Source organism: Ochotona princeps, chromosome 15 (genome assembly GCF_030435755.1).
Source record: "Ochotona princeps isolate mOchPri1 chromosome 15, mOchPri1.hap1, whole genome shotgun sequence".
Taxonomy (NCBI): Eukaryota; Metazoa; Chordata; class Mammalia; order Lagomorpha; family Ochotonidae; genus Ochotona; species Ochotona princeps.
The window spans coordinates 8,391,872-8,417,888 of NC_080846.1; the positions used below are offsets into that span (position 1 = coordinate 8,391,872).

At 51.2% G+C, this 26,017-nt stretch overlaps 1 protein-coding gene across 1 annotated transcript; it reads right to left on the reverse strand.

Annotated features, from left to right (window-relative positions):
- Positions 1-2,208: 2,208 nt before the first annotated feature.
- On the reverse strand, positions 2,209-20,367 carry ISX (intestine specific homeobox). The gene is made up of 4 exons (XM_004589772.3): positions 19,290-20,367; positions 5,751-5,902; positions 4,089-4,205; positions 2,209-3,105 (listed from the first exon to the last, which is right to left on the reverse strand). Exons 1-4 carry the CDS (start codon positions 19,537-19,539, stop codon positions 2,893-2,895), a joined length of 732 nt encoding a protein of 243 aa, XP_004589829.3. The 5' UTR covers positions 19,540-20,367; the 3' UTR covers positions 2,209-2,892.
- Between the last annotated feature and the right edge of the window lie 5,650 nt (positions 20,368-26,017).

Here is a 26,017-nt window from a genome sequence, read left to right on the forward strand (position 1 = left end):
ACAGACACATATACAGAAATACACAGACACACATACAGATACAGACCTTTAGTTACACACAAAGACACACAAAGATACACAGTAATATACAAACACATACACACATGAAGATATGCACATGAACACACAGACACACAGAGATACACATAGGCACACACAGACACACAGAGATGCACATACCTCAAGACACAAATACGTATAAAAATACCAACACACATAAACACACAACATAGACCCCAACGCATTTGCAAATACACACACACAGATACACATAGACACATGCACACAAAGACTCACAGATGGGCAGGCCTACCCCTAGACACACATAGACATACGTACTCACACAGACTCATATAAACACATACATAGATGCATCTACAGGCTCACACAAGACAATAGACACACATTAAACATACATAGACACGCATAAACTCATTCCTGGACACAGACCCATACACACAAACATGCACACACACACACAGACTCACAGGTGCACACAGACCCACACACTTGCTTTTCCTAATGTCCCTGCCAGTTCCTTCACTCCCTGTAGGCGTGCTGAGGAGCTTCGGGAACAGAGCTTGGTCCATGGAAAGAGGTGGAAGGCAGATCAGAAAAATGGGTTTGTTCTTCCCATGTATGGAGTTTGCCATGTGGTAAAGGTGGTGGCTCATGTCCTGGGAGCCCTGAGAGGCATCCTGGAATTCTGTGAGGACACGAGCGGTAGGGGGACAAGTCACTGGCACAAGGCGATGCAGCTGGTGTGTCCCCTGCCACAAAGACACAAGTGTAAGACAGAGGGAATAGGACTGTTCTTGTGAAGAATGGGACACAGAATCCACAGGTACTTCCATGGTGTGGCTGAGACATCTGTTCCCCTAGGCCTCCCATGAGCATGTAAAGCCACTTCCAGCAGGAGCCAGCGGGGAGGTGGGCATGAGAGGTGGGTAGGTTGCAGCAGGGAATGCCAGGGGATGCCTGGACTGTGTGTTGAAGGAGGTAGTGCATTTCCAGGGCAATGGGCTCACGGCCAAGGCTAGATTAGATGAGACACATACAATGGTTGCCAGGGGAGGGTGAGAAAGACGGAGGTTTGGAAGGAACATTCTTTCGCCTGCGATGCTATGGCATTTGAAAATATACTCCCCCAGCCTACACTGTTAGCCTAGCAAAGACCCCTGTAAAAAGGAGAGGAAATGACCCCGAAGGTGAGTGTATTTGAACCTGAACTGCCAGAAGAGTTGGACAACACTAGACATTCTAGAACTAGCTTCTTGCCAACAACCTGGGTAAGTCAGCCTAGTGCTAGCAAAACTTTACAAGGGAGCTTTTGTGTGTAAAATGGGTACCTGCTGCCCAAGCTGTGAGCTGCCTACCTTTGCTTGTAGACTGGCTTTTTTTGCCCTCAGCTCCCAGCCATTGGCTTTCTCCCAGAGTTGGTGATAACACCTGCGCTGGCTCCATGGGACTGGGCGTTTTTAGGTTTGTAGGGTGGGTGCATTCACACTGTGTGGGTGGTAGTCTGTGGTTCTGGCCTATTTCCTGCCCTAGGCCAGCGAGATCCTTGTGACTTCAAGTACAAATGAGCAAGCTGAGGCCTGGGAAGGTTAAAGGGTGAGGCAGCTCAGCCAGTTCGAGAGTGGGCTTCCCAAACCCTTGGCCAACGCTGGGGTGGGGCAGGGGCCCAGGCAGGTAGCACTTCGGGATCTGGGGAGGATTTCTAGGACTCATTTCAGACTGGTACCTGGAGGCCAGTCCTCCATGCCAGCATGGGGAGCAGGTCCCGTGCTGTCTCAGCAGTCACAGGTGTTCTTGCACAGAGGCAACATGGTGACTGGCCTCAGAGCCACCTCTTTCCCAGCAGAATTTGGGATGACTGCATTCCCTCACAGCAGGTCAGCTCTACGACTGGCAGAAAACTCCTCCTCTGGAAGCCTCCTGGTTATTCTGTGAGTTGGGAGTCTTTACTGTTTTACAGTTAGCTAAACTGAGGCTGTCACAGGCCATGTGGTTTTCCCACAAAGGACAAAGAAATGGCAGGAAATGTTAGATTTTCCAGGGCAGAGTAAGGCTGTCATCCTAGCTCTGGCCCCTTCACACATCCTGGGAAAGTCAACTTTGAGAAGGAGTTTCCTGTTTTTTTTTCTTACCTGAAACAACCGCCCACTTTCCCACTGGAGCAGAGTATCCAGACACTAACTCCAGGGATACGTTGAAAAAACAGTCCTTTATTGCTGTCCCACGTGGGGATGCTCAGATCCCTGCCATGTTAGACATGCCATGGCAGGCACCAAATGATGGTTTTGCTAGGCAGGAAGGTGAGCATCACCTGGATAGAACCTGAACTGTTCAGCTCAGTATCCAGCTTCACAGATACAGCGATCAGCAGGTGCTCCATGCGTGCATTGTGAGTGCATGCTGATGGTGTCTCCTACACCTCAATACCGACCACGGCTCATCTCACCAAAGTGGAGGTCAGAAGAGTCTGCAGAAATCACTTTGTCCAACAGTCTCACATTACAGATGAAGTCCAAAGGGGGCGAGTGACCAGCCGGAGGTCCCACAGCAAGTTCGAGGAATCCTGGGCACATGGAGATGGTCTCCCCATTCCAGGGTTCATCTTGAGGTCCCCACCAGTCTTTCTGTAGAGCCTCACGAGCCACTTGGGCCAGACATGTGAGCTGTCTTTTCCTGTGTGCCTTGCTGTCCAGTTCACTGTGGCTTTCCAGCAGGCATGTTCAGATGGCAGTGGGGGTGTATTTGGATGGTGGCATCCATTCTCTTTCTGGATCCAGGGCACCCTCTGTCACCTGTTTTTCCCCAGCGAAGGAGCGTCGCTTGACTGGAAGAGGGTGTGTCCTGTCCCTATGTCGAAGAGGCACAGATGCTGCCTCATGTCGGGTGTGGAGGCGGGAGGAACTGCAAGGCAGGATCACAGCTCTGCTGGAGGGGAGGGCCCACCAGGGGCTGCATCTCCCATGGGTGCCATGGGAGGACAGCGATCCTAGTAGGGAACCAGCGCGTGGCAGGCTGGTCTTGGGCCAGTAGATAATGCCCCATGGGGAGAGCCAACCTGGGCAGAGCAGCAGGTATCAGCAGTGGGCCCTGTCATGGGAGAGGCCAGGAAGGAGAAATGAGTTTTAAATACTACCCTGGGCTGTCCCTATAGATCGCCAACCTCTCCTGGATGAACTGAGCAGCTCGTTGGGGAGGCTTGCATGGCCACTTTGTCTGACTCAGTCAAGCTAGGGTTAGCCCCGAGAGCCCTGTGTGGACCCACACAAGTCCAGACAGCTGCTCTTCCTGGGTGGGGAGAAGCCCATGGCTGAGGGCCGCAAGCCTGGTTCTAATCCCAGCACTCAGAGCAGTGTTTAGGGCTGGAACATTCACGTTGCTTCTCTGAGCCCATTTCTGCATCAGCCAAAGGAAGTGAATGAGAAGTTCAGCCTCACAGCCTTGCCTGGAATGGTGTTCCCCCCCCCCCCCCCGCCCACATCCCTTCCCCAGGCAGGGCTGCCTGTGCTGGTAACTGTTCCACTTTCGGCATTTAGCACCTGCTGTGCGCCCGAGAATGCGTGTGGTCGCCAGGTGCAGTTAATGCTTGGGGATTGTTTCCTAGGTGGTAAGCATTCTCTAGGCCTCGCTGGCTGAACCTTCAGTCCTTCAGTGGGCTCCATCACTGTCCTTGGAGGGACCAGGTGACCATGCTGGGCCACATGGAGGGTAGGTTTGGGGCTGGGATGCCAATCTTGGTGGTCTTGCTCCCCAATCCATGCTCTCAAAACCATGCGTCATGTCCGGATCTGTGACCTTGTTTTGTAGATGGTGATGGTGGCACTGCGGTACAAGCCACTCCTCAAGGAGGGAGGGCCTGTGATTGCCACTGGGTGGGCATGGGGACAGAGGGCCACCTGCTTGTGGCAGGTCCCAGGCTTTTAGGATCCTCTTTGCCTCTGCTATTTCTAGAATTTCCTTTGCACTCTTCTCTGGAGATGTAACTCTGGAAGGTTTCCTTGGGTCAGCCTGGGATGTTCCTGGATGGTTCCTCTCCCCTCTCTACTCCCCCCAGTGGGCACCATGACACTCACGGCCACGTTCAGATGTGCAGGCAGGGCCAAGTCTGTCTCGCTCAGGGTTTGTGGAGTGCTGAGGCAGCCCACCTTCTCTTGCCTCCGCCACTTGGCTCGCTGGTTCTGGAACCAGATCTGTGGTTGGGGGTGGGGGGAAGGGGTGTGGAGAGGCATTCGAGGGAAGCTCTTTGGCACCCAGACTTTCTTTGGATCTGGAAGCTAGCTTTCTAAGAGAGGCCCAAGATCACAGCCTTTAGCCTATGGGGCTGGAGGACCGTGCCTTTGTGGAACACTGTTCGGGGGGCAGTTTGAGGAGAGGGTATGTGGTGGGCAGAACCTGCAGGAAGTGGTGTCCCACCTTCTACCAAGACTCACCATGTAGCAATGTAAGCGGGTTCACCTGTTTTCAAGGTAAAAATTCTGGACTTGTACGTGAAAACCTCTGTGTGGACAAGATAAGCCACACCTGAGGGCTGTTTCCTGCTACCAGGTAACCAGGTAACCAGTTAGCAACCCCTGGGACCCACCTGGCATTTCTGCTACTTTCCTGATGGCTGTTTGTAGGTGGCAATGCTGTTGAATGTTGAATCCTGGACCAACACAGGTGCTTCCCACTTAGCTGGGACCTGATGCCCAGTGGGAAGGGGGAGAGGGGCGGTCTGAGCTGGGGGTTGGTGAGAACCCCTCACCAGAAGGAAAGGAGGTTGCATGGAGATCAAGAGTCGAGGTCTGGCTAGGCTGTGGTTCACAGTTTGGATTAGAGTGAGACCTTGGCTTTTGTTTCAAGGAGAAAAATGGAGAGTGACTGAGCAAGCTGAGGGAGTGCCCCCGGGGGCCACAGCCAGATTTGATGGAACTCTATTGGCTAGTGTTGGTACTTGTAGCTCTGGAGACATGTCAGGAAGACCTGTGGATGTGCCTCTGTGTGTGAGTGACCTGGGGCAACTGCATTTCTAGCCAGAAATGCAGCAACAGACACCTGGGGTGAAGAGGTGGCAGGTGATAGACTGGGTTCTCGCTGCTTCCAGTGGGGCTTGGATCATGGATCTGGGGTTCTCTGCATGTCTCTGTGGTTGGGTGTCTGCACCTGCAGGCCAGCTCTGACCGTCCACTTGGTTTGGAATGGCCTGTGAGCCGAGAATGGTTTTCCCATTAACCAATGGTTGGAAAGAATGAAAAGAATAACAGTGTCTTGTAATACTGGCAAACTACTTAAAGCTCCAATTTCTGAATCTGCAAAAAAAAGTTTTATTGAAACACCAGCTTGTGCTTATGCATTGGCCTATTGTCTGGGGTTGCCCTGGCATTCCTGTGGCAGCTGTGAAGCCTAAGATTGTCTCCATCTGGCCCTTTATGGAATAGGTTTGTCACCCCGGTCTAGTTGGCAGAGACCTGCTGTGTGAGTGGGGCAGTGTGAGGGATGCTCTGATGTCGCAGGGAGGAAGGGACAGAGCACAGAGGCAGAATCTTGACTCTGCCTTGCACCACTTCCCCCTGCAAAGGAGCCACCTTGTGACCACAGGCCTGGAAAAGCAGTACTTGGCCAAGACAGCCACACTCCGGAGATAAAGCCAATGCAACATGTTAGACAGGGAAGCCCCAGCGCGCCCAGGGTGCAGGGCATCCAGCAGCAGTCCCAAGTGCTTTGGGGCTGGGAGCCGAGAGTGGAAGTGGCTGTACCTGCACCCGGGCTTCCGGGAGGTTGATCCGGGCAGCCAGCTGGTTGCGGACGTGGATGTCAGGGTAGTGGGTGAAGTGGAAGATCTTCTCCAGCTCCCGGAGCTGCTCCGTGGTGAAGGTGGTGCGCACCCTCCGTCTGCTCTTCCTCTCTTCTGCATGAGAGAGGGGCAGGGTGGGTCAGTGGACTTGACGCCAGTGCCTTGGGGCAGCTGCTGTGCTGTCATGTTCTAGAATCTTGACCACTAAACCCTGACTGCTGGGGCTTTGAAACAACCTCCTTGCTAAAATGCCCTGCCTCTCAGCTGATGCCCTCCCACCTACCGTGGCCTGGGAAGGCCAAGTGAATCCTGTAAATTCCTTTCTGTGCACCTCCATTGCTCACGAGTCCATGGATCCCCCTTATCCCAAGAGAGGCTATATGATTGGGCCTTAGTTATAAATATGGCTTCACTGAGTTATACCATGTACAGGATACCATTCTCCATGTTCTCCACATTCTGCTCATTATCATGAATCCTACTTTTGTGATAGCAAACTCTGTTGTCAAGAAAAATAGCATATCTGTGTATAATATCGACATCTGAAGCAAATTTGGCTGAATATTAAAAACTGTTCAATATTAAAGCTAGAGTCTGGTGTGGCATAGTGCATTAAGCCACCACCTGTGATATGTCATAGTGGGTTAAGCTTCATGGTGGAGGACAGCACCCAACATTGCAGTACTCTTTTGGCTGTTTTGCTTCAGAAATAGCTCCCTGGTGCTGTGCCTGGGAAGGCACTGGATGACAGCTCAAGGACGGAGGTCTTAGCCCACCCACGTGGGAGATTCAGATGGAGTTCTAGGCACCTATTTTCAGCCAGGCCTGCATCTGACCATTGTGGTCATTTAGAGGGTAAACCAGCAGACGCAAGCATCCTCTCTGCCACTCTGCCTTTCAAATAGATGAAATAAATCTCTAAAAATTTTAAAATTAAAAATCAAGCTTTTTAAAAAAGATAATAATAAACAAAGGCCTGTAGACTAATATGGCCCACTGTCTATTTTCAAATAAAGTGTATTTAGAACGCAATTCTACCCATTGTTGTGTATATTGTCTCTGCTTTGAAACTAGAGCAGCAAAGTTGAGTCATTATAACAGAGAGCAGGTGGGCTCCAAAGACTCAGGTAACTCCCACCTGCATACAGAGTGTGCCAATCCTGGTGTACCATGTAAGGGGTGAGCTCTGTTACAGCCATGCCTCTTGCCAGTCTGTCTCCAACTCTCCCGTCTAGCCTCAATTCTACTCAAACCATGCTATAGCATTTGTGGGACCCTGGGAGAAATGCTCTATGGAGCCCCTTGTTCCAAAAGCAAGGACAAGAGAATTTTACCTTTCTTTTATTGTCTTTCAACCTGTCATGGGGTTTTCTCGGTGGTGCCATGCTCCCCTGGGGGAGCACAGCCATGCGCACAGGGTGAGTGCAGACCCTCCTGGGAACCCAGGGCTGACTCTAGGATTCACCACTGAAGGGATCTGGTCCACCTACTGCTTGGGGCCTCATCTCAAACTTCTGTGGACCCTTGCCTAACTCTGCCCCACAAGATGGGTGGAGGGAGGGAAATGGTTGGCCAAGAGCCTGTGAATGGGCTGGTGAATGGGCACTGAGTCAAGGTCCCAAGACCCCATTGGGGGCTTTATTATCTCACTGGACTTCTCCTATAAAATCACAAATTTAAATGTGAAATTATTCAAAAGTTCAAGATGGTGACCTTCAGCATTCAGCTACATGCATAGGACATTTTTTCTGAGCCAGGGTCCAGTGCAGCCACATGGGTCATACACATACCCACAAACCATGGACCCAGTACTGCCTCCATTGCGCTGTCAACCCTGGTTTACTTGAGCTAGCCAGTTTACTGTCTCTGCAACTTGTCATGTGCATGCCTGTCCCTCAGGTTTATCTCAGGCAGCCATGTGTCTGAGATGTCCTCACCCCTCTTGTCTGCAATTCCAGTTTTTACTGGCTTTTGAGCACCTACATCAGTCTTACAGCCTCCAGTAATTCTTTCTTAATCTTTTAACCTTGGGTGATCATGCTTGCCAAGGGTGTTCTTCTTCTGATTTTTGGCTACATCATTCACTTGTCTACATTTTTATTAAGCACATGATTTTTTGTGCTGGTCTCTACATTGAGCAGTTGATGTAGAGAAGAAGGAGCCCCTGTCTGGAAGCCCCTCCTTGTCGGGTGAAGTGAGGAGGCACAGGTAGGTCTGTGTAGGACTTAGAGTGACTGGCATAGCTTGGTTGATTTTTCTGTGTAGAATCATCTCTTTACTTGGACTAGAACTCCTCTTTTCTTGGACCAGAATTTCTTTCCTCTTGGAAACACTTCTTTTCATACCCCAATATATGATTGTATTGGAAACTGGATGGGTTCAATGTGGGGACCAGAACTGACATCCATGGGATGTTTGTTTTTGTCATGGAACTAGGATGGAGAGTAAATTTCTTCTAGTGGTGAGAAATTTGGGATGCAGGGCTTGACCCACCAGTCACCATCTCCTGTTGTGCCACGGAAGTTGTTTATAGGGAGAAGGTATAGAGATGGGGTGCATTTTGAAAGGAAGATGCCAGGGCTTATTGATAGATTATGTGTTGGCTAAGAGAGATCAGCTGCCACTCTAGATTTTGGTTTGAACAAAGATATAAGTGTGTGTGTGTATCTGTAATGATGAGAAAATCAGATGTTCCATTTGGGCTGTTCAGTTTTAAATGCCTATTGGACATTCAAAGGAAGCTATAGAACAGGTAAGCTTGGGGTTCAATGAGCTGAACACTGAAGGGTCGACTTAGGGCAGCATTAGCATACATTTGGATTTTGCAGTTGTGGGGACGGATGACATCACTTGAGTGGAAGGTGAAGGCGGGGCAGGGTAAGGGTCTAGGAGCCAACCTGGGGACTCTCCATTGGCATGGGCTCAGTAGAGGTGAGGCCAATACTCTAAACAGGGCACATCTCTGAAGCAGGAAGAAAGCATAGTGACATGGATGCCCAGCGAACAAACTCTTGCAAGAAAGAAGGCAGTCAGCCGTGTCCTTCCTGTGGCCAGACCAACTAGGATGAGGACAGAGAAGTAGTCCTTGAATTTGACCATGCCAAGGAGAGTCACTAACAAGATTATTCTATTTGAAGCCAGGGAGAATCAGCCAGTGTTATTCATAGTTTCTGGCTGGAGTCCAGTGATAGTGGACATCAGAGAACAGGCCAACCAGGTAATGTGGTTTGTTTTTCTTACCACAGACTTTGTAATCCAGTTGTACTTGTCTATGTGTTATAATTTTAGGAATCAAAGGAAAGACATATACCTTTTTTCATGTCACTTAACTCTGGGGGGCCAGTGGAATTTCTACCTTTCTTGGTGACTACCTTGCATCTTCTGATTTCTTCCTCATTCTCAAAATGAAAGTATGCTCTCAGAAAATGACCAAGGATCTAGCCACTTTCATTGCATGATCACACGGCTCATGCTTGGAGGACCCAGAGCCTTCCCACACAGGGAGCCCACTCTTGCCTGCTGGGTTCTCCCTGGAGTGTGAGTCTGGGGGCACAGGGACCGTGTCCTGGAGGAGCTGAGGATCTGGCTCCTAGTACAGGTGCTGCCTGTGAGTACACATGAAATCCAGGCTTTACCTGAGCTGCACTGGATGGAGGAGACACTGCCACTATTTATATGGAATGTACAGATAGGACAAGTGCTGAGAACCAAGGTCATCACCCAGGAAGGGTGGGTCTGGGTTTCAGCTGAGGTCTTCTGCCTCCCTCCCAGGCCACTTGCTGCCTTCCCCAAGTCAATGAGGTGAAGCTTCTACAAGTCAAGCATTGGGGAAGATGCTCAGTGATCAATGAATTTCACTTGTGCTGGTTTGACAGCAAAAGGAACCAATCAACACTGTTGGGTGTGTTTATTATGAGTCTTTATATCATTGGACATTACTGATATCCACTTTTGGACATCAGAAGACCTGAACTCTGGGCCCCAGTCTCCCCATCAGTAGAATGGAGTAGAAGGAAGGGGTTGAAGGATCAAGTGACTAGGTCCAAACTCAGCCTGACGTTTCATGATCAGGGAGGCTGAGGGACATAAGTCTTGCACTGGTCTTTCCTGGAGGGCCTTGGAAAAAGGGAGATGGTCAGGGAGGGGAGAGTTTTCTCTTGGGAACCAGCCAGGCTTAGTTACCTCTGTCATAAGGTTTCAGAGTCAGCATTTGGTCTCATACCTTGTCTTTTAATATCAGGTGCACACTCATGGGGAGATGGAGGCCAATCCCAGTGGACCAGTTTGCTGTCTCTGTGGCTGGGTGGCAGGTTCCTGAGTGACCATAGTCAACACTGATAGTTTTCATCTAATATTTCTTGGGATGTTATTCCAGATCTAGCATCTCCAAATTAGAGAAATAGGACCAGGAGTAGTGGGAAGACGGACCCTGGAACTGAGCTCACTCCTGGTGGGTGGGGCCTCCTGTCTTACAAGTGGAGGGACCCAACTTGAAAGCCAAGGCAGTTTTGGGAGAAACAGACTTGAATCTGTAGTCAGCAAAAAATGAGATTGGGATCCAAGGCCAGATCTTGGGACATGGTTAACTTGTTAGGGCTGTCCACTTATGGTAGCTGCTGGTCACGAGTGGCTGTTCAGGCACACTATTCAGAGCTCAATAGGTGCACTTGTCTGGTGGCTACCACACTGGACACTGTACCTGTAGCACACTTTCTGGGGCTGATGGTGAGGGGAAGCAAGCTAATCCTGCTGTATGGGGTTGCTGGTTTGTATCCTGGCTGTTTCACTGCTGATGCAGCTCCTTGCTACTGGGAAAGCAGTGGAGGCTGACTCAAGGCCTTGGGTCCCTGCATTCAGGTGGATGACCCAGAAGAATCTTCTGGCCTGGCTGCCAGTTTCAGACTGGCCAAACTCTGGGCATTCCAGCCATTTGGGGAGTAAACCAGTGGATGGAAGATTCTCTCTCTCTCTCTCTTTTTTTTTTTTAAGATTTATTCATTTTATTACAGCCAGATATACACAGAGGAGGAGAGACAGAGAGGAAGATCTTCCATCCGATGTTTCAATCCCCAAGTGAGCCGCAACGGGCCGGTGCGCGCCGATCCAAAGCCAGGAACCTGGAACCTCTTCCGGGTCTCTCACGCGGGTGCAGTGTCCCAATGCATTGGGCCGTCCTCGACTACCTTCCCAGGCCATAAGCAGGGAGCTGGATGGGAAGTGGGGCTGCCGGGATCAGAACCGGCGCCCATATGGGATCCCGGGGCTTTCAAGGCGAGGACTTTAGCTGCTAGGCCACGCCGCCGGACCCAGGATGGAAGATTCTCTTGTGATCTCTGTAACTGCCTTTTAAGGAAAATAAATACATCCTAAAAGAAAAGAACACTTCCATTGTTGCAGAATATTCTTTTGGCCAGTTACTTTAGATTGATTCTCGTTGGGTTTTTGGAAGACCAGAGGAGGAGTTGACCCTCACCTCTCTTTTGGGGAGAAAGAGGACATCAGTGCAGGTGATGGTACCCAGGGCCCTGGCTGGTTAACCCAGAGCAGAGTCAACCTAATGGTGGTAACCTAGGCAATTTGGCGGTGCTGGTGGTGGTGTGAGAGCGATGATAAAGGGGATGGTACAGGAAGGAGAAAAGTCGCCACTTTCGCTTTCCCACTACATGCAGGAGGAGGCTTCCAGTGGTGAGCAAGGCTCATACTTGTGTTATAGAATGGGGGCTTCCCGAGAAACAAGGTGGGTGACTGGAGAACAGGCAAGAAAGTGGAATTCAGTGTGTAGAATTAGATCTAGAAGGGCACTCCTTAGGCAAGAGATTGGAAAGGGATGTCAGGCCCCATTCTCTAAGGCCAATAGAATCATATTGCAAGGCATCTTGATCAGGAGGGAGAAAACACTTGGGGTTCTATAAGGGTCCAGTGTCTCCCAGTTGCTCCCAGAGAAGCCGAGAAGCAAGGGTTGCAGCCCAGCCCACCCATTGTGGCTGGCCAAGGGCATCTGGGAAATGGACAAATCGGAGCTCCCGGGAGACGGGAATGGAGGTGGCAGGGAAATGCCACCATCCCAAGATGATCTTCTTCTTCTTGCTATTAATTGTGTGACCATGAACCACACTTCAGTGGGTCTTCAAAGAGAACGAGTCAGCAGAACTTAATTACACCTGAGCCGTTTAGCACATCGATCATAAGAAATACACAATTTACACAGGTGATTAGGCCACCTAATTATAGAGCCATGTTTCTCTGTGCTCGGCTCCCCCCCCCCCCCGAGTTCCCCTGCTCTGAGCTCTGCTAATTGGCCCTGGCTGTACAGCTGGAGGCCGCGGGTGGGGAGGGTGGGTGGCTTTGCCATGCAGTGAAGTCTCTGGAAACGGCAGTGTGCCAAAGGCAGTGTGCTTGCCAAGTGGGAGGGCAGCATCTGTAGCCCTCTGGCCAGCTCAGGACGCCAAAGGAAGAGGCGTGGGTCAACCATCTTCCCAAGTGACCCATACTGGTCTCTTCTCTCTAGCCAGGCCCTGGGCATCTATGGCCCCCTTCTTCCCTCAGGGTTTATGGCAAGCTCCTAGGCATGGCATTCAAGGCTCTTTGCATTCTACTTTCCTGACGTTATCTGCTTCTTTCTAGTCCTTAGTTCTGAGCTCCCTGGGCTCATCTCTGGGACCCCTATTGGTCATGGCCTTTGATTCCACAGGTTCTGTCCTCCTGCTCTGTGAATCTGGGATGCACTGTCCACTTCTTTGTCTAGTGAATACCTTTCCAACCATCAAAGTTTACATCATCTCAAATCTTATCTTCTCCCCCAACTTTTCTGGCCATCTCCTACTAGATACCACAGGTGTCTTTGTTGTAAAAAGTTTAAGTAGAGGGTGACACATTTTAACTTGTAGCTTTCCAGCTTTCATATTTATAAACAAACAGCAGGAGTCTTCCAGTTTTTAATCTATCCATCCACCTATCATCCATCTATCAAAATATTAATAGCAATTATTACTGGATGGTGAGATGATGGAGTTATGGTTTCTTTGATCTTGTTCAGCTTGCTTTTTTTTCTGTAATAGGCACAGATTTTTTTTTTAGTGTAAGAACCAAAGGTGAAAAGGAAACAGTAGGGTGAAAAGGTATGAGAATGAAAAATCAGTAACAGAGACCATTGGGGCCATGGAAGAGTCACCAGCGCAGGCCTGGCCGAGCATGCTCAGCCCCCGAGGCAGGCTGGCTGGCTGGCTCCCGTGTCGCCTCTCCATCATGTGCTGTGTACACTTCAGAATTCTTGTTTCACTCTTTTTTAAAAAAATTAAAGCAACTGTTCCTTTTGTTTAAAGAAAATCATAGGGGCTCCATATAAGGTAAACAGCTCCCTCACGGAGCTGTGTAGGGAGCCCACTGACTGGTGTCCCCTCCTTCCTATGGCAGCTCTGACCAGGCACCCCAAGGGAGACACAGATTTTCCAAGTGTTCAAGTTCACCTGCAAGAGTCAAGGCTGTTTGTCTTGGCACCCGTGACCTTTGGTCTCCCTTCTTTTTCTTGTCGTCCATGCTTTGCCCCATACTTGGAGACTCAAGATTTTGTTGTTTCTCAAGAGGAATGTTCCTTTGAATTCCTTGGGGTTGCCACACAGCCTTCCTGATTCAGGACTGCCTTCCCCCTCCCCCTTCTATGCCTGACTCCATCTGAAATGGCACTTGTTCCCTGAAGTCCTCCTCGATGGCTTACCCTGTATGTAAGTGTCAACATTTATTGGGTCAGCTGTCTGGATTGTGTTTGTGTTGTGACATGACTCTCACAACAGTGAGGCTAGGTCTGGTGAATCTAAAACATGCAGAGTGGGCGTGGGTTACTGAGACGGGGTAGCACCGGGCTAATGTCACGTGCTCCGACAGTGTGACCCCATCACGCTCACAGATACAACTCTTCTCCTCTAAGGAGGCTGGGTCCTGCGCATGTGTGCTGGCTCCGACCTGCTGATTGGCCGTGAGAGGCGGTCGAGACACTGCAGACAGAAGCAGCTGGAGGGGCGTAACGACATGCCTGCTTGGGCTCCTGTGATGGGTGGGGGCTGCACATGCTCCTGCCAGTCCTGTGGCTTCATTTAGGAAATGACTTTTTAGTCCTCTCACAATGGTTCCTTACTCTCTAATCTGACCTCAGGCAAGGCTTGTACATGGGAAGCAATGAATTGTCAACAATATGTTCTCTCTGATCTCAGGCAACCTTCATGCAAAATACAAGATCAGCAGATATATAGGTAAACATACATGTACATATAGTCATCTAGAGGAACTGTATAATAGAAACTATCATAACCAGATGTGAAGACCAGATGTGAAGATACAATGTAGTGTGCATCTCAACTTCCAAATCAAAGGTGGACTCCCAGTGAAATTGTTAAGTATCTTGATAATAGGATGCTGGAATCTCTGTCATTGCTTGTACTTACAATGTCAGGATACACTTAAATAGAAGAATGATGGACTTATGACTATTTATGAAGGACTATAACATTGCAACAATATAGGGGAAATCTGGGAGGAGGGAGTGGGAATTCCAGAGCCTGTGGAACTGTATCAAAATTAATTAATTAAAAAATATGGGCCACTAGACAGCCTCTCTTGCCTAAAATGGTCCTTCATTCTTTTTGGAATTCAAAGGAAAACAGAAGTCACCACTTGGCCGGTAAGATGCTTTGGGGGTTGGTCTGTTTCTAGCTCTCAGTCCCCATGCACACTCTTTGCCATCTTACCTACAAATAGGTCTTCAGAATGCTTCCCTTTCATACCCAACCCAATCTTCAAACGGCAGCTCCTCTGGGAGGCCTTCCTTGACCTCCCTGCAGGACCTCTTGCCCCCAGGAGTAGATCTCTGAGTATCATGTCACCATCTCCCAGTGCTTGCCACCTGTGATGACTGGATGGTGATTGGCGTCCCCTGCTACCTGACAGGGTAGAGGATGGAGATTGCATGAATGCTGTGCATTCTAGGCCACCCCCTGTTCCTACCCCAGTGCTCATGGGGGCCATGAGCCAACTTTGCCAATTCTCCAACAGTCCTCCCTTCAAGTTCATTCCTGCTTAAGGAGGCTCAGCTGGAGCGCCTGGTTTGTGATTGTGTGGTGCAGTGGAAGTGATGCCGCGTGATTTCTGAGCCCAGCTCCTAGCAAGAGGCAATTTCCACCTGCCACTCTCCATTTGGATTGCTTGGTCTCACAGAAACCATCTGCTGTCTTGCAGGCACCCTTGAGCAGCATGAGGAGGAACTGAGGCCTGGCTCCCCACTTTCCAGCCTCGAGTGAGCCCCCTGGACAGTCTTGCCTCCAGATGATCTGTAGCCCATGTGGCCTATTCATTGTAATGTCACTAGGGAACCTGAGCTAGAAGCACTCAGCTGAATTATTCCTGTATTCCTGATCCTCACAAATAGGGGAAGATATTAAATATTTCTTGTTCTTTAAGTTGCTAACTTTTGGGATGCTTTCTTGTATAATAGATGTGCTTGGCGCTCAACAGATATTCGGTAGTTATTTGATGTCCAGATAGAGAACATTGTGAATAAGCCAAGCTCAAGGTGTAGCCTTACTGCTGGTGTCCTCTTGCGCTCACCCACCTTGCCCCTGGCTCTCACCCTCTGGGGTTCTGTGTCTGTAGGAGACCTTGTCCATACCTGACCTGGAGCCCCTGGACCTCACTGGGCTCTGGATCAACTTCCTGCCACTAGGAGTGGTGTTTCTGGCTACACCCTGTGCACTTGAGAGGAGTAAATTTTCTTTATTCTCCCAAAGGATTTGAGCTTCAGTACCCGCAGGCTCAGGTCTCATCTACCACTTTCTTTGTGTGTTCCAATGTTCCATGAATGCTCCACATTAGCACCCTGAGGGTCTAGTAGTTTCCCTAAAGAAGTGCTTGGGTGAGTTTCTCAATGCTAGAACCAGCTTTCAGGTGCCCTGAAACCCTGGAGGAAATGTCCCAAGGCCAAGTTAGCCTGTGGCTCTAGTGGAAGGGGCTAAGAGGTAGGCTCCAACCACACTTCCCTAAAGGAGGTACAAGCACTGTGTCCTTCTGTCCTGTGTTTGTCTTCTCTGATGGGGGCCACTGGTCTACCTGGCTGAGAGCCACAGCTGTTAATCATAAGGTGATAAGGGACACCATGGCCATGGCCTTGGCTACAGCCCCCAGCCAGGGCTGCGCCTGTCCCTGCGCCCCCAGGCTCCCTGGTGTCCAGAGCAGAGAACAGTTGCTTTGATTTTGGCAGAGCAAGGAAACAGGAGGAGGAGGAGGAGAGCAGAGGGAGGAGGAAGAGGAAATTAAAGGGGGGGATGAAAAAGTGAGGGAAGTTAGGGTGGATGAAATGGTGTTCCCCCCAAAAGACTTGCTCGAGTGCTAACTCTTGGTAGCTGCAAAGGGGACTCTTATTGAAAGTGGAGTCTTCGTAGATAGATCCAAGTTACAGCTGAGATTGGATTTATGGTGAGTCCCCAATCCAGCCACTGGTATTTTCATAAGAGGAAGTGAATGTCTGTGTTTTAGCCCACACAGTTCATTCGGAATCACCGGAATATAAAATCAAGGAGGGGCAGGGGTGAAGAAGAGGAAGGGTAGGGGGAGCTGTACTTCTAAAGGGCAGGAGGGTGGCTCCAGCGCGGGGGAGGCAAGAGGCCGGAGTGGGGGCTGGCCTGGCTGCTTTGTGAGGGCTTCCACAATCACACTGACAAGATTGGGGTTGATGCTGTTAAGTTTACAGCGGGTAAATCCAGCTGGCTACCTGGTTTTTGAAATAAAATTCTGGCTTGGCTGACTTTCTTTGCCTGTGGTGTGTGTGTGGTTCTCAGCTGGGCTGGCAGGTGGTGGTTAGAGGTATGTGGTTGAACCTGCTGTTGGATGTTCTTCCATTGACCTCTGCCAACTCATGTAGACCAGCTGGGCACAAGGAGATGTCACCAGGATTCCCAAGTCCTGCCAGTTAGTCCCTAGCCTGGCCCCAAGGAAGCACTCAGCAGTTAGTTCCTGAATGAGTGAATGAATGAATGGCTCATGAGCAGGGGAAGCCCACCCTGGTTTGTCCCTGGGTGTCCTCTTGTCCTCTCTGCAGAGGGTGTCAAGGGAGAAGAGAGAGAAGAGAGGGGCCTCTCTCTCTCTACCCAGGGTCTGAGCCTCAGCACTTCCCTCTGTAGCTGTCCACCTGACTTTGGAGGCATCTGGCTGTCTTTCAGACAGGGAAGGAAGCCCTTTGGGGTTTTCCCCACTGACTTGAGACCTGGGAGGGCGCAGCAGGGGGCAATGCCCAGGAACCCTTTAGAAGTGAATGAAGACCAAAAGACGTTTATTCCGCCATGGTGAGCACCAGGGCAGAGCTGGTTCTGTTGCCCTCCTTACAGTGGGCGGAGCAGAATAGCAGCTGGCTCTGGGCTGGGCTCTGGACTGGGTGAAGGCACTCCCATGAGGCTGGTGAAAGGTCAGCCTCCCAGCCACTCTGTTCCTGGCCAGCACCTGGTCTATGGCAGGGCTGGACACTCGGCGCCTAAAAGGGACCCTGAGGGAATCCTCCAAAGTTTTCCAAGCAATGGTGTGTTGTTGAACCAGTCACAGCTAGTAGAGATTTTTATGAATGGTTTAGCTGGGCTCTTTCCTGTTACTGTGGGAAAACTGAGGCAGAGAGAGAGAGAGAGAGAGAGAGAGAGAGGGAGGGAGGGAGGGGGAGGGAAGGAGGGAGGAAGAAGGTGCTTTTCTGAGGGCCTTTGTGCATGGTGTCAGACTTCTGCTTGGAGGACAGGTGTCCCGACCCAGCCCCACTGTCCCAACGCCAGCTCGTTCGCAGCTCCCCAACTCCCTTTGTGCTTTCTGCCAGGTAGGCGTCTGTCTGTGTTACTATTTATTTATTTATTTTACTCACAGACACACGTTTATTTTAAAAGGAAACCTGACATCAAGACCATAAATGGCTAACCAGGACCTGTCTTTGTAACCAGAAGGCTGGTGGAGAAGCCCTTACAGACCACTGAAGTCAATAGCCCTTTTCTGAGTACCTCAAAATGGCCTTGAAGACCCTCAGCAAGGTTTTGGGAATGCCGAATGCCAGTAGAGTGGGAGATGCTTGGATTTCAGCTGTGTTTGGGGCTCATGGAGCATGGGTAGTCCCAGGTTTGATTCCAGGACTAACTGCTCACATCTATGTAATGAATCATTCACCCCACCCTGTCCTCCACTTTCTGGTTTTCTTGGATATAAATTGAAGTTGCAAGCATGACTGTGAGATGGGGAATGGCTGTGAAAGTGCTATGGTAACTGTGGGGCATCCTCCAATGCTATGGCTGCTATCTGCGCTGCTGTTTCCTGTATGTTGCCCTGGGATCAGTGACATGGAATATACTAGAATGTACCAGAGGCCTCCTCTGTGCCATTAGCCACTGTTGGGCTAGGGGAAAGCTGCTTGGGTAGGAGCTGGCAGACTGCTGTCTTTCTCTCCCTCTGTCCTATTTTAGTCATGGACTTGATAAGAATACACAGGACAGACTAGAGGCAGAACGCCCATGGGATTGCTCCTGTAAAGATGCATGTGAATGAAAGATGTGAATGAGCTTTCACAAATGCAGTCCAGGCTTCTTATCCATGAATAGGCTCAGGTGCAGGGAGCTGCTGGGGACACGGGGCCCTCCTGGGTCTTCTCTTTGCCTGCCTCTGGGCATGACCCCCGTTAGCCACCTCTGTGAGAAACTCAGTGTTGGGGAGAGGGCCCTGATGATGCTAAGAGCTCCTCTGGGCTTGTGTTTTCTGGGATTACACAGGTGAGAAGAGGAGAGAAGTAGGAACTATGTGCAAGGGACTCCTGGGTGGCTGGATTCAGTAAGCTGCCCATGAGGTGTCATGGGCTCCAGTATTTCTTCCCAAACCACAGCCATTTCCCCCAAGATAAAACTGAGGCCAGAGTGGACAGTACAGGCCCCTCCCAAGGCCACATGGCTGGGGTTCCTGAATCTCAAGGACCCCAAATACTACCTCCCCTCCCTTCTTCAAGCCTACGCTCAAGGACAGCTGTCCCAGAATCTCCGTGCTCGCTGCTCTAGGGAATGCCCTGCATAGCCTCTGGCTTAGAGAGGGGGCTAGAGGGTGGGCAGAACCTGGGCAAAGCTCTGCTATGAGTAACAGCAGCCTGAGCACAGAGTGCCGGGCTAAACAGGAGCTCAGGGGCAGCAGGAGCCAGGTTTTGCTCTCGGTGGAACGACACTGGCCATCTCTGCCCTTCTGCTGAGGAAGTTTCCATCTGCTCGATCACTGTGTTGCTTTACAGAAGCGAGAGCATGGGGCCTCCTACATGGTCAGTGCCAAGTTCACGGTAACAGAGTTCCTAGCTGAGCTCTGGTTATGGGCACAAGTTCCAGGGCTCTGAATGCCGTAGGTAACCTAGAAAATCATTGTATTGGAACAGACTGGATGATGTGTAAGGCCAGCGGCCCAGCACCTATCGTCCCTCTGAGTCCCCTATGGAAGGCAATGATCAGAAGTCACTTACCCTGTGGCTGCTTCTCCAGCTTGGAGCCTGTGGCTGCTGCCTGCCCAGGGCTCTCTGCACCTGCCCCTTCCAGCATGGCTACATCCTTCCTCTCCACTGGCCGCTTTAGGATGGCCTCGATGGAGAAGGATAAGCCCAGCTTCTTTGGGGCCTCACTGCACTCAGAGCTCTTGTTCTCCATCCCCCTGTGGAGTGCAGGGTGGCCTGGACTTCCTGTTGCCTTATCCAAGCACGAGTCCCTCTCCTCCATAGGCACTTCCACCGGCTACTTCCCAACAGCCCCGGGGCCCGTGGAGGCAGACACGACAGGAGTACTGGGAGGGCCCGCATCCTGTGAGCCTGCTATCAGCGGTTCCCAGCTTGGTTTGCACACGTCATCTTTGCTACGCTGAGGTTCAGGCTTCCACAGAAGGCTCTTCTCAGAGACAGGTGCTTTCACAGTCACCAGCTTAGGCCAGGGTCCTTAAGGCCACTGTCCAGGGGGACATAGAGAAGGAAGGTCAGAAGAGGGAGGAGCTGGAGGCAGAGCTCTCTCTGGATGGTGGCCCCTTCCTGTTGGCTCTGGGAGGCTGTGGTGTCTCCCTGGGACCCCAGGTTACCAGTTCAGTCCTGGGCCCTGCTGCAGCTCGTGGGGGCTTCCCAGGAGCCCCCACTGGACTTCATGAAATACTGTTGCTTCCAGATTCTAGAATGCACCTTCCGAGGTCCGCATTCCTTTCCTGCAGGTGGAGGCCGAGCAAAGCGGACGGTGAGGTTGCCTCCCAGCCTGGGTCCTCCCAGGGCTGGGGCTGTGGGTCTGAGCCCTGGTGGCTTGGGGGGTTGTCTCGGCGCTGGCCTCAGGTTTCTTCTGTTTGTGCCTCACCTCGGCCTGACCTCACTGCAGGTTTGGAGCCCTGGCTCCATGCACGCCTGGTCTGGCCGTGGTGCCTCTGCCTGGCTTTGGAGTCCTTTCTGCGTTTCCTTTGCGCACACCCCTTACCTCACCCTGAGACAGTGCAGGAGGAACCTTTTTGGTCTAGCACACTATCGGCTGGGAGCTGACAGTCATGGCTGTGACCTTGCCAGGAATTCTGTCCCAGATGACTGTGTAACCAAGGAGGAGGGGCTATAAAAATGGACTGATAAGGCAGAGCCTCCCACTGCCCTGAAGGCTCGGGTGCAGTGTGAGGGAGGCTGGGAGAGCTGCAGAATGGAGAAGGGAGGTCCCTAACCCCTTGCTGGGCGGGGCAACTGCAGGAAAACTAACATGGGGGCTTTCAGGAGGCAGAGGCAGGACTCGAGGAGGCAGGCACATCACACCCAAGGTCCCCCCTCTCTCTGGTGCCCACCAGGGTTGGACAACAAGTTTCCCACCTATGCTGGGTGGTCCAACACAGGGACTGGGACTTCCGGGGTGGGTGTAGAGACAGAGGAGAAAGGAGTGGAGCTTCTTCCATGTGCCAGGTCCCACGCTAGGGGCTGTATTGCCATGGATGCTGTGGAATCCACTCCACGACCCTATCAAAGGAACATTATTAATGCCATCTCACCACTGAGGGCACATGCCCAGGGTGGTGGAGTAGAAGCTGCATTCCTACCAGTAGCAAACAGCCCGGTAGCTGCCGCTACGATCACCTTCCCCGCCACCCAACCTTCCCAGTCGTCCCCAGAGAGGGTTGACTTTAATGCTCCTCTTCCTCCTCCTCCTCCTTCTTCCTCCTTCCTCCTCCTCCTCTTCCTCATTTTCTTTTTTTATGACTTATTTATTTTGCTTGAGAATCAGGATTACTGAGGGAGAAAGGGGGAGGGAGGGAGGGAGGGAGGGAGCGAGCGAAAGAAGAGAAAAAGAGAGGAAGAGTGGCCATCAGCTGGTTCACTCTCCAGATGGCCACAGTAGACAAAGCTGAGCTGATCTGAAGCTGGGAGTCAGGAGTTTCTTCTGGGACTCCAGAAGGACTTGGGCCATCTGTCACTGCTTTCCCAGGCCATTGGCAGGGAGTTAGATCAGAAGTGGAGCTGCCAGGGCTAGAACTTGTACCCATATGGGATGCCAGCATGACTGCAGAGGATTAGTGTGCAATGCCACCATGCCAGCCCCTAACGCTCTTATTCTTCAGAGGAACAGCTGAGTGGCATTGCCAGTCCTGCCTGTTGCTTTCAGCCCCTCCTCTGAGCTCCTGTTACTTTGCTTCTTCTGGGGAGTGAAGTGTGAAGAAAACACCTGTCAGTGGTGTGGGGGCGAGCTCTCATCTTGGCTCTCCTTCCGAGCGGCTTTCCGGGGACCAGCTGCCCCCTCGCCTGCCTGATGGCAGCTCCTGTACATGCAGAGTGTGCCTCTGGATCCTCTACTCTGTGCCACGCTGGAGGAGATGAGGATGGCACGACGCAGGCCTGCTCTGGGGCGCGAGGAAGGAGCAGGTGTGCAGGTGCCCCAGGGACAGGTCAGCGAGAGGCCGGTGGGAAGCCGTGTGAGGGAGGTCGGACAGTGTGTTCATTTGGAAACCTTGACCCAGGCACGGAATAGAAAGTACGTGTGTCATGTGCCAGGGTCTCCTAAGAAGTTCATGGAAAACGTCTGGGATGAGAAATGGATTTCATTTTTTTTGTTCCATAAAATCCATGTTCATTCCAGGGGCATGTTGGGGCAGGCATGGTTTTGCCAGTGGGACACACATTCGGAAGGGTATTTAGGAAGAACACAGGGAAAGTGTAGGCTGGCTCTCCATTCATTTAACATCCGTGGTAATGTGCCAGATGGTGGTCTTGGTGCTGGGGTGAGGGTTGTGATCTAGGTATACCAGATGCCTACCTTGGACCATGACCCTTGCAAGGGACTTTAGACACAGGACCTTCTGAATGAAGGGTTGGCCCACGTGTTTTCATCCAAGATGCTGCAGGGCACAGTGAGATTTTGGGGGAGTTTCTGTGAGCGCTTGGTGGTGTGTAAATCAGGGATTCTATTAGGAGAGTAAGGAACAGGGTGCATATGGAAGTCACACAAAGAAAAATTTCCATCTCTGAGTTATTTCTGCAGGTGTCTGCTACCAGGAAAGCAGCAACACAAAATGAACGACAGCATTGAAGGACATACTTAATTCACTGGGAATATCTAAATATTAAGTTTCAACATGGGTTCACTATCAATTGACAAATGAATTACCTTATATTCCATTCTCAATCTGCTATGTATTTCATTGCATTTAAAAGTTTTATTTATTTATTTGGATAGGAGAGACAGAGAACTTTCACCTGCTGGTTCATTCTCCAACTGTCTGCAGTAGTTGGCACTGGAGGCTGGATCAGGCCAAGCCACGAACACGGAATCCAATCTGGGTTTTCTTTGTGAGTGACAGAGCTGCAGCTGGGAGTGGAGTCAGGACTTGCACCCAGGTCCTCTGCAATGGAACGCAGACATCTCCAGGGGAGACTAGCCTGGGGTGCTAATCATCCATCCCTGGTGTGTTCACACACACACATCCCAGTTGGGACTCCCACATTGCATGTGGGAGAGCCCAGGTCTTACAACTCTGCAGGTGTGACGTGGTCAGGGATGAATCCAACAGGTAGGTTCTCCCACTGTGTCAAGGGCTTGTCCCCTGCTTCTCCCTAAATGATGGACCCATGGACTTACTTGCTAGCTCCATCCGAACCACCTGCCAATGTTCCTCTCTTATAAATTGTGAACTCTGGCTTTCTCAGGCTGATATTCCGTAGATGGAGCCGCTGGGTTTTCTGGCACATTTATTCAGACAATTGACCTTTTTCTACATACCACTTGTGCAAAAATTTGTCAGGAACTATACAAGAATTACAGCAGCAAGGCCTGAGTATTGGCCTTTGACTCAGCGGAGAGAAACTAATTATGTGGCAAGAAACCAATTACGGGCTAAGCTACGGGAGCTTGGGGTTAATCCCCGCCCTACCAGAGGAACTTGTGCGGAGCGTGTTCCTCAGCCCAGTATGAAGGCCAGCTCGGGGGATGGAGAGTCCGGGAGGGCAAAACAGCACAGCACAGCACAGCACAGCACAGCACAGCACAGCACAGCACAGCAGCGGTATGCTTGGTCCCTCTTTCTGCTGATACGTTACAATTCCAGTGGGTTTGGAATGGGTGGATGCATTACCCTTTGCTAGGCGGAACAGAAGTTGGAAGTGTTTTCTATGCAAGATGACATGATTTTATTGTCATGAACAAGCAGTGACCTCATTCTTGTATGCAAAAAACCACTCCTGATGAACTTCTTCACTCCTGGGGGGGGGGGCGGGGGTGACCATCGGCAAATGGCATCAATCCCGAGTTGGCTTGTTTTCAACAGTCTGTGGCTTGTCGTCCTCCTTTAGGCACTCAGAGCTACACTTTCCCACTAAGTCATTCAGGGCACTCAGTAGGAAGTTGCATTTCTTTAATGGTAGAGGTGCGGGCCTGTGGGGTGAGAGCTTTTTAAAAGTGAATCTCCTGCAGCCTTGTTTGCCTTGTCTGGGCAATGGGGCTAAGAGTGGCTGCCACCCCGGTGTGTGTCCCAAGCAGGTGCGCCACAGGGAGCAGTTTTGTTCCTGGCAAAACCTAACTGGAAAGGTCCTCCTAGCGGGCCAACTTGCTCCCGCTGTCACTGCCTCTGACTCCAACCTCCCTTGGCAGCCTTGTCTCCCTGGTGACCGTTGCTATGATTGCCTGGGACGGTCAGTGGCCACCACCCATGGTGCAGGATGTCCCCTGCACTGCCAGCTGGAGTCCTCTGAACTCAAACTTGATTGGGTCTGCTCTCCTTGGTGGTGTCTCAAATGATTGTACACATTAGAGAGTTTCATAACACGTCCTTGGACTAATTGCTTGGGTTATGGAGTCCACTGACAGGTACATCATGATTGACATTTTCATCTGTAGCACCCTGCATTCCACGCAGCTGACACGTACTGGGGATGGAGGGAGCTGTCAGTACGCTGGGGCCTCTTCTGCACCTGCGGTCTCCCCTTTCCTCGTAGGCCTGTGATGTCTGTGTATGTCCCGTCCCTCTCCACCTTGCAGCCCACACATCCTAGCTCTGTATGTGGCACGGTTAAGGTTTGCTGAAGAAGGAAAGGAAGGCCCCTACTCTGAGTTGCTGCCAGTGCGGGCCACCTCTGGCCACACAGGCTTTGCCGTGTCACAGCCTGCAGTGACTCCCGTGAGGGTCCGTGTCAGTCCTGCCCCTTGTCACTTCCCTGCATCTCCCATTCTGTCTGATGAGCCCATTCTGTCCCTGGAGCCTAAAATTAATTGCCACGAAGGTCACCGCCTCGTGTCTTACGCTTAACATGATTTTATTCTAATTAAAATTGTGTCCCTTAAAAAAAAACAAGGAAGGAATTGTTTTCCTTTTTGTGGTGGAATTTTCCCACAGTTGCCCTAATGGTGTGTTGAGACAGACTTCATATCTTGGGAGATTATCACAGCATGACTATTGAGGGGTCCAGTTTTAAAAAAAAAACCTTCCTCGGTTTCCCCAAGGGCCTCTTTTACTGCTTAGATATTTAAATCACTCTCTTGGGTGGTTCCCATCCGTGACTGGCGTGCATTGTCTCTGCTCATTACCAGCAGGGCTGAGCCTTCTCCATCACTACTAACAATTGGGATTCTCCGAGCCTGTGCCAGGCTCTTCCCGGGTGTGAATAGGTTTATTGTCATTGTAGCGTTGCGCACACGCACGAGGAGTTTTCAGGAAGTTCACGGGAATGCTGTGTTTTCATTCCATTGTCCACAATGCTGTTGTAGACTGAGGCCTGTGCTCGGGGTTAGGGAGCTGTGTTGGTCTTCTCCCTTCCGGTTCTCATTCTCATCTTGGGACGAGCCCTGCCCCTGTAGCCATGAGAAAGTCTGTCTGCCCCTGTAGCCATGAGAAAGTCTGTCTGCCTTTCTTTTTCATGTTCTGACTGAACAAGGTGAGTGGCGGGTTGAGAAGATACAGGCCTGGGGATTTCAGAAGTGAATGGACAGGGAGCTGGGGGAGATAGGCACCTGCCATGATAGATTCCAAGAAGGGAGAATACAGGACCACCAGCCACAGAGCAGGCAAGGTTCTTGTGGGAGCAGCTCTGGCCAGGGGTCCTAGCTAAGTAACCTGCACTTGAGTGGCATCAGCACTGATGCTGGACACCTGCTTGTCAACCTTCCCCTGCCCCAGCTCTGCAGCTCCCTGCAAGGTCTTCCTGCCAACTGGCCAATTGTGAAGAGCTCACTGGGGACGGGAGCGTGTGCCTTCCCCTGAGTGGACTCTCTGTCTCACATGAGGTCTTGTATCAGGCCTGGTCCCTGGTGTGTTGCTGTCCTATTCCACCCAGTTTTAACCAGAGTTGCTTCCTTGTAGAGGTGCTGAGTCGGGGGCAGGACCAACCCTCGCTGGTCACAAACCTAGATGTGCTGCTGGGCCCTCAGTCACTCTCATCCATCTCATGGAACTTTGCCAAGAGTTGTGAGATTTGTGTCTGAATGAAATCCAGCACGGCCACAGGGCGCATCGCTCCCCAGCTTAGGGACCTCAGTGAGGCACTGCCTCCTCCCGGCTGCAGCAATGTCAGGTTGACCAGATGGAAAAGAGCCAGAGTGTGGCAGAGGAGCATGGCACAGATGGGAAGGAAGTGTCTTTGGTTTGTGCACTGGTTACACTTGGAGAACTACTTTCCTAGACTACAAGGAGACAACCCAGAGAGGCCCTGACCCCTGCAGCCCCACGTCTGCCTCCTTGTCCAGCCCCCTGGGCCAAGAAGTGACT

Bases quoted from the DNA above. Each gene is read 5' to 3' on its own strand.
- ISX (XM_004589772.3), bottom strand. From the start codon at position 19,539: ATGGAGGAGAGGGACTCGTGCTTGGATAAGGCAACAGGAAGTCCAGGC. The intron at 5,903-19,289 runs GTAAGTGACTTC...TCTCTCATGCAG, and splicing joins GCTGGAGAAGCAGCCACAGG to AAGAGAGGAAGAGCAGACGG. The intron at 4,206-5,750 runs GTACAGCCACTT...CCCCAACCACAG, and splicing joins TCCCGGAAGCCCGGGTGCAG to ATCTGGTTCCAGAACCAGCG.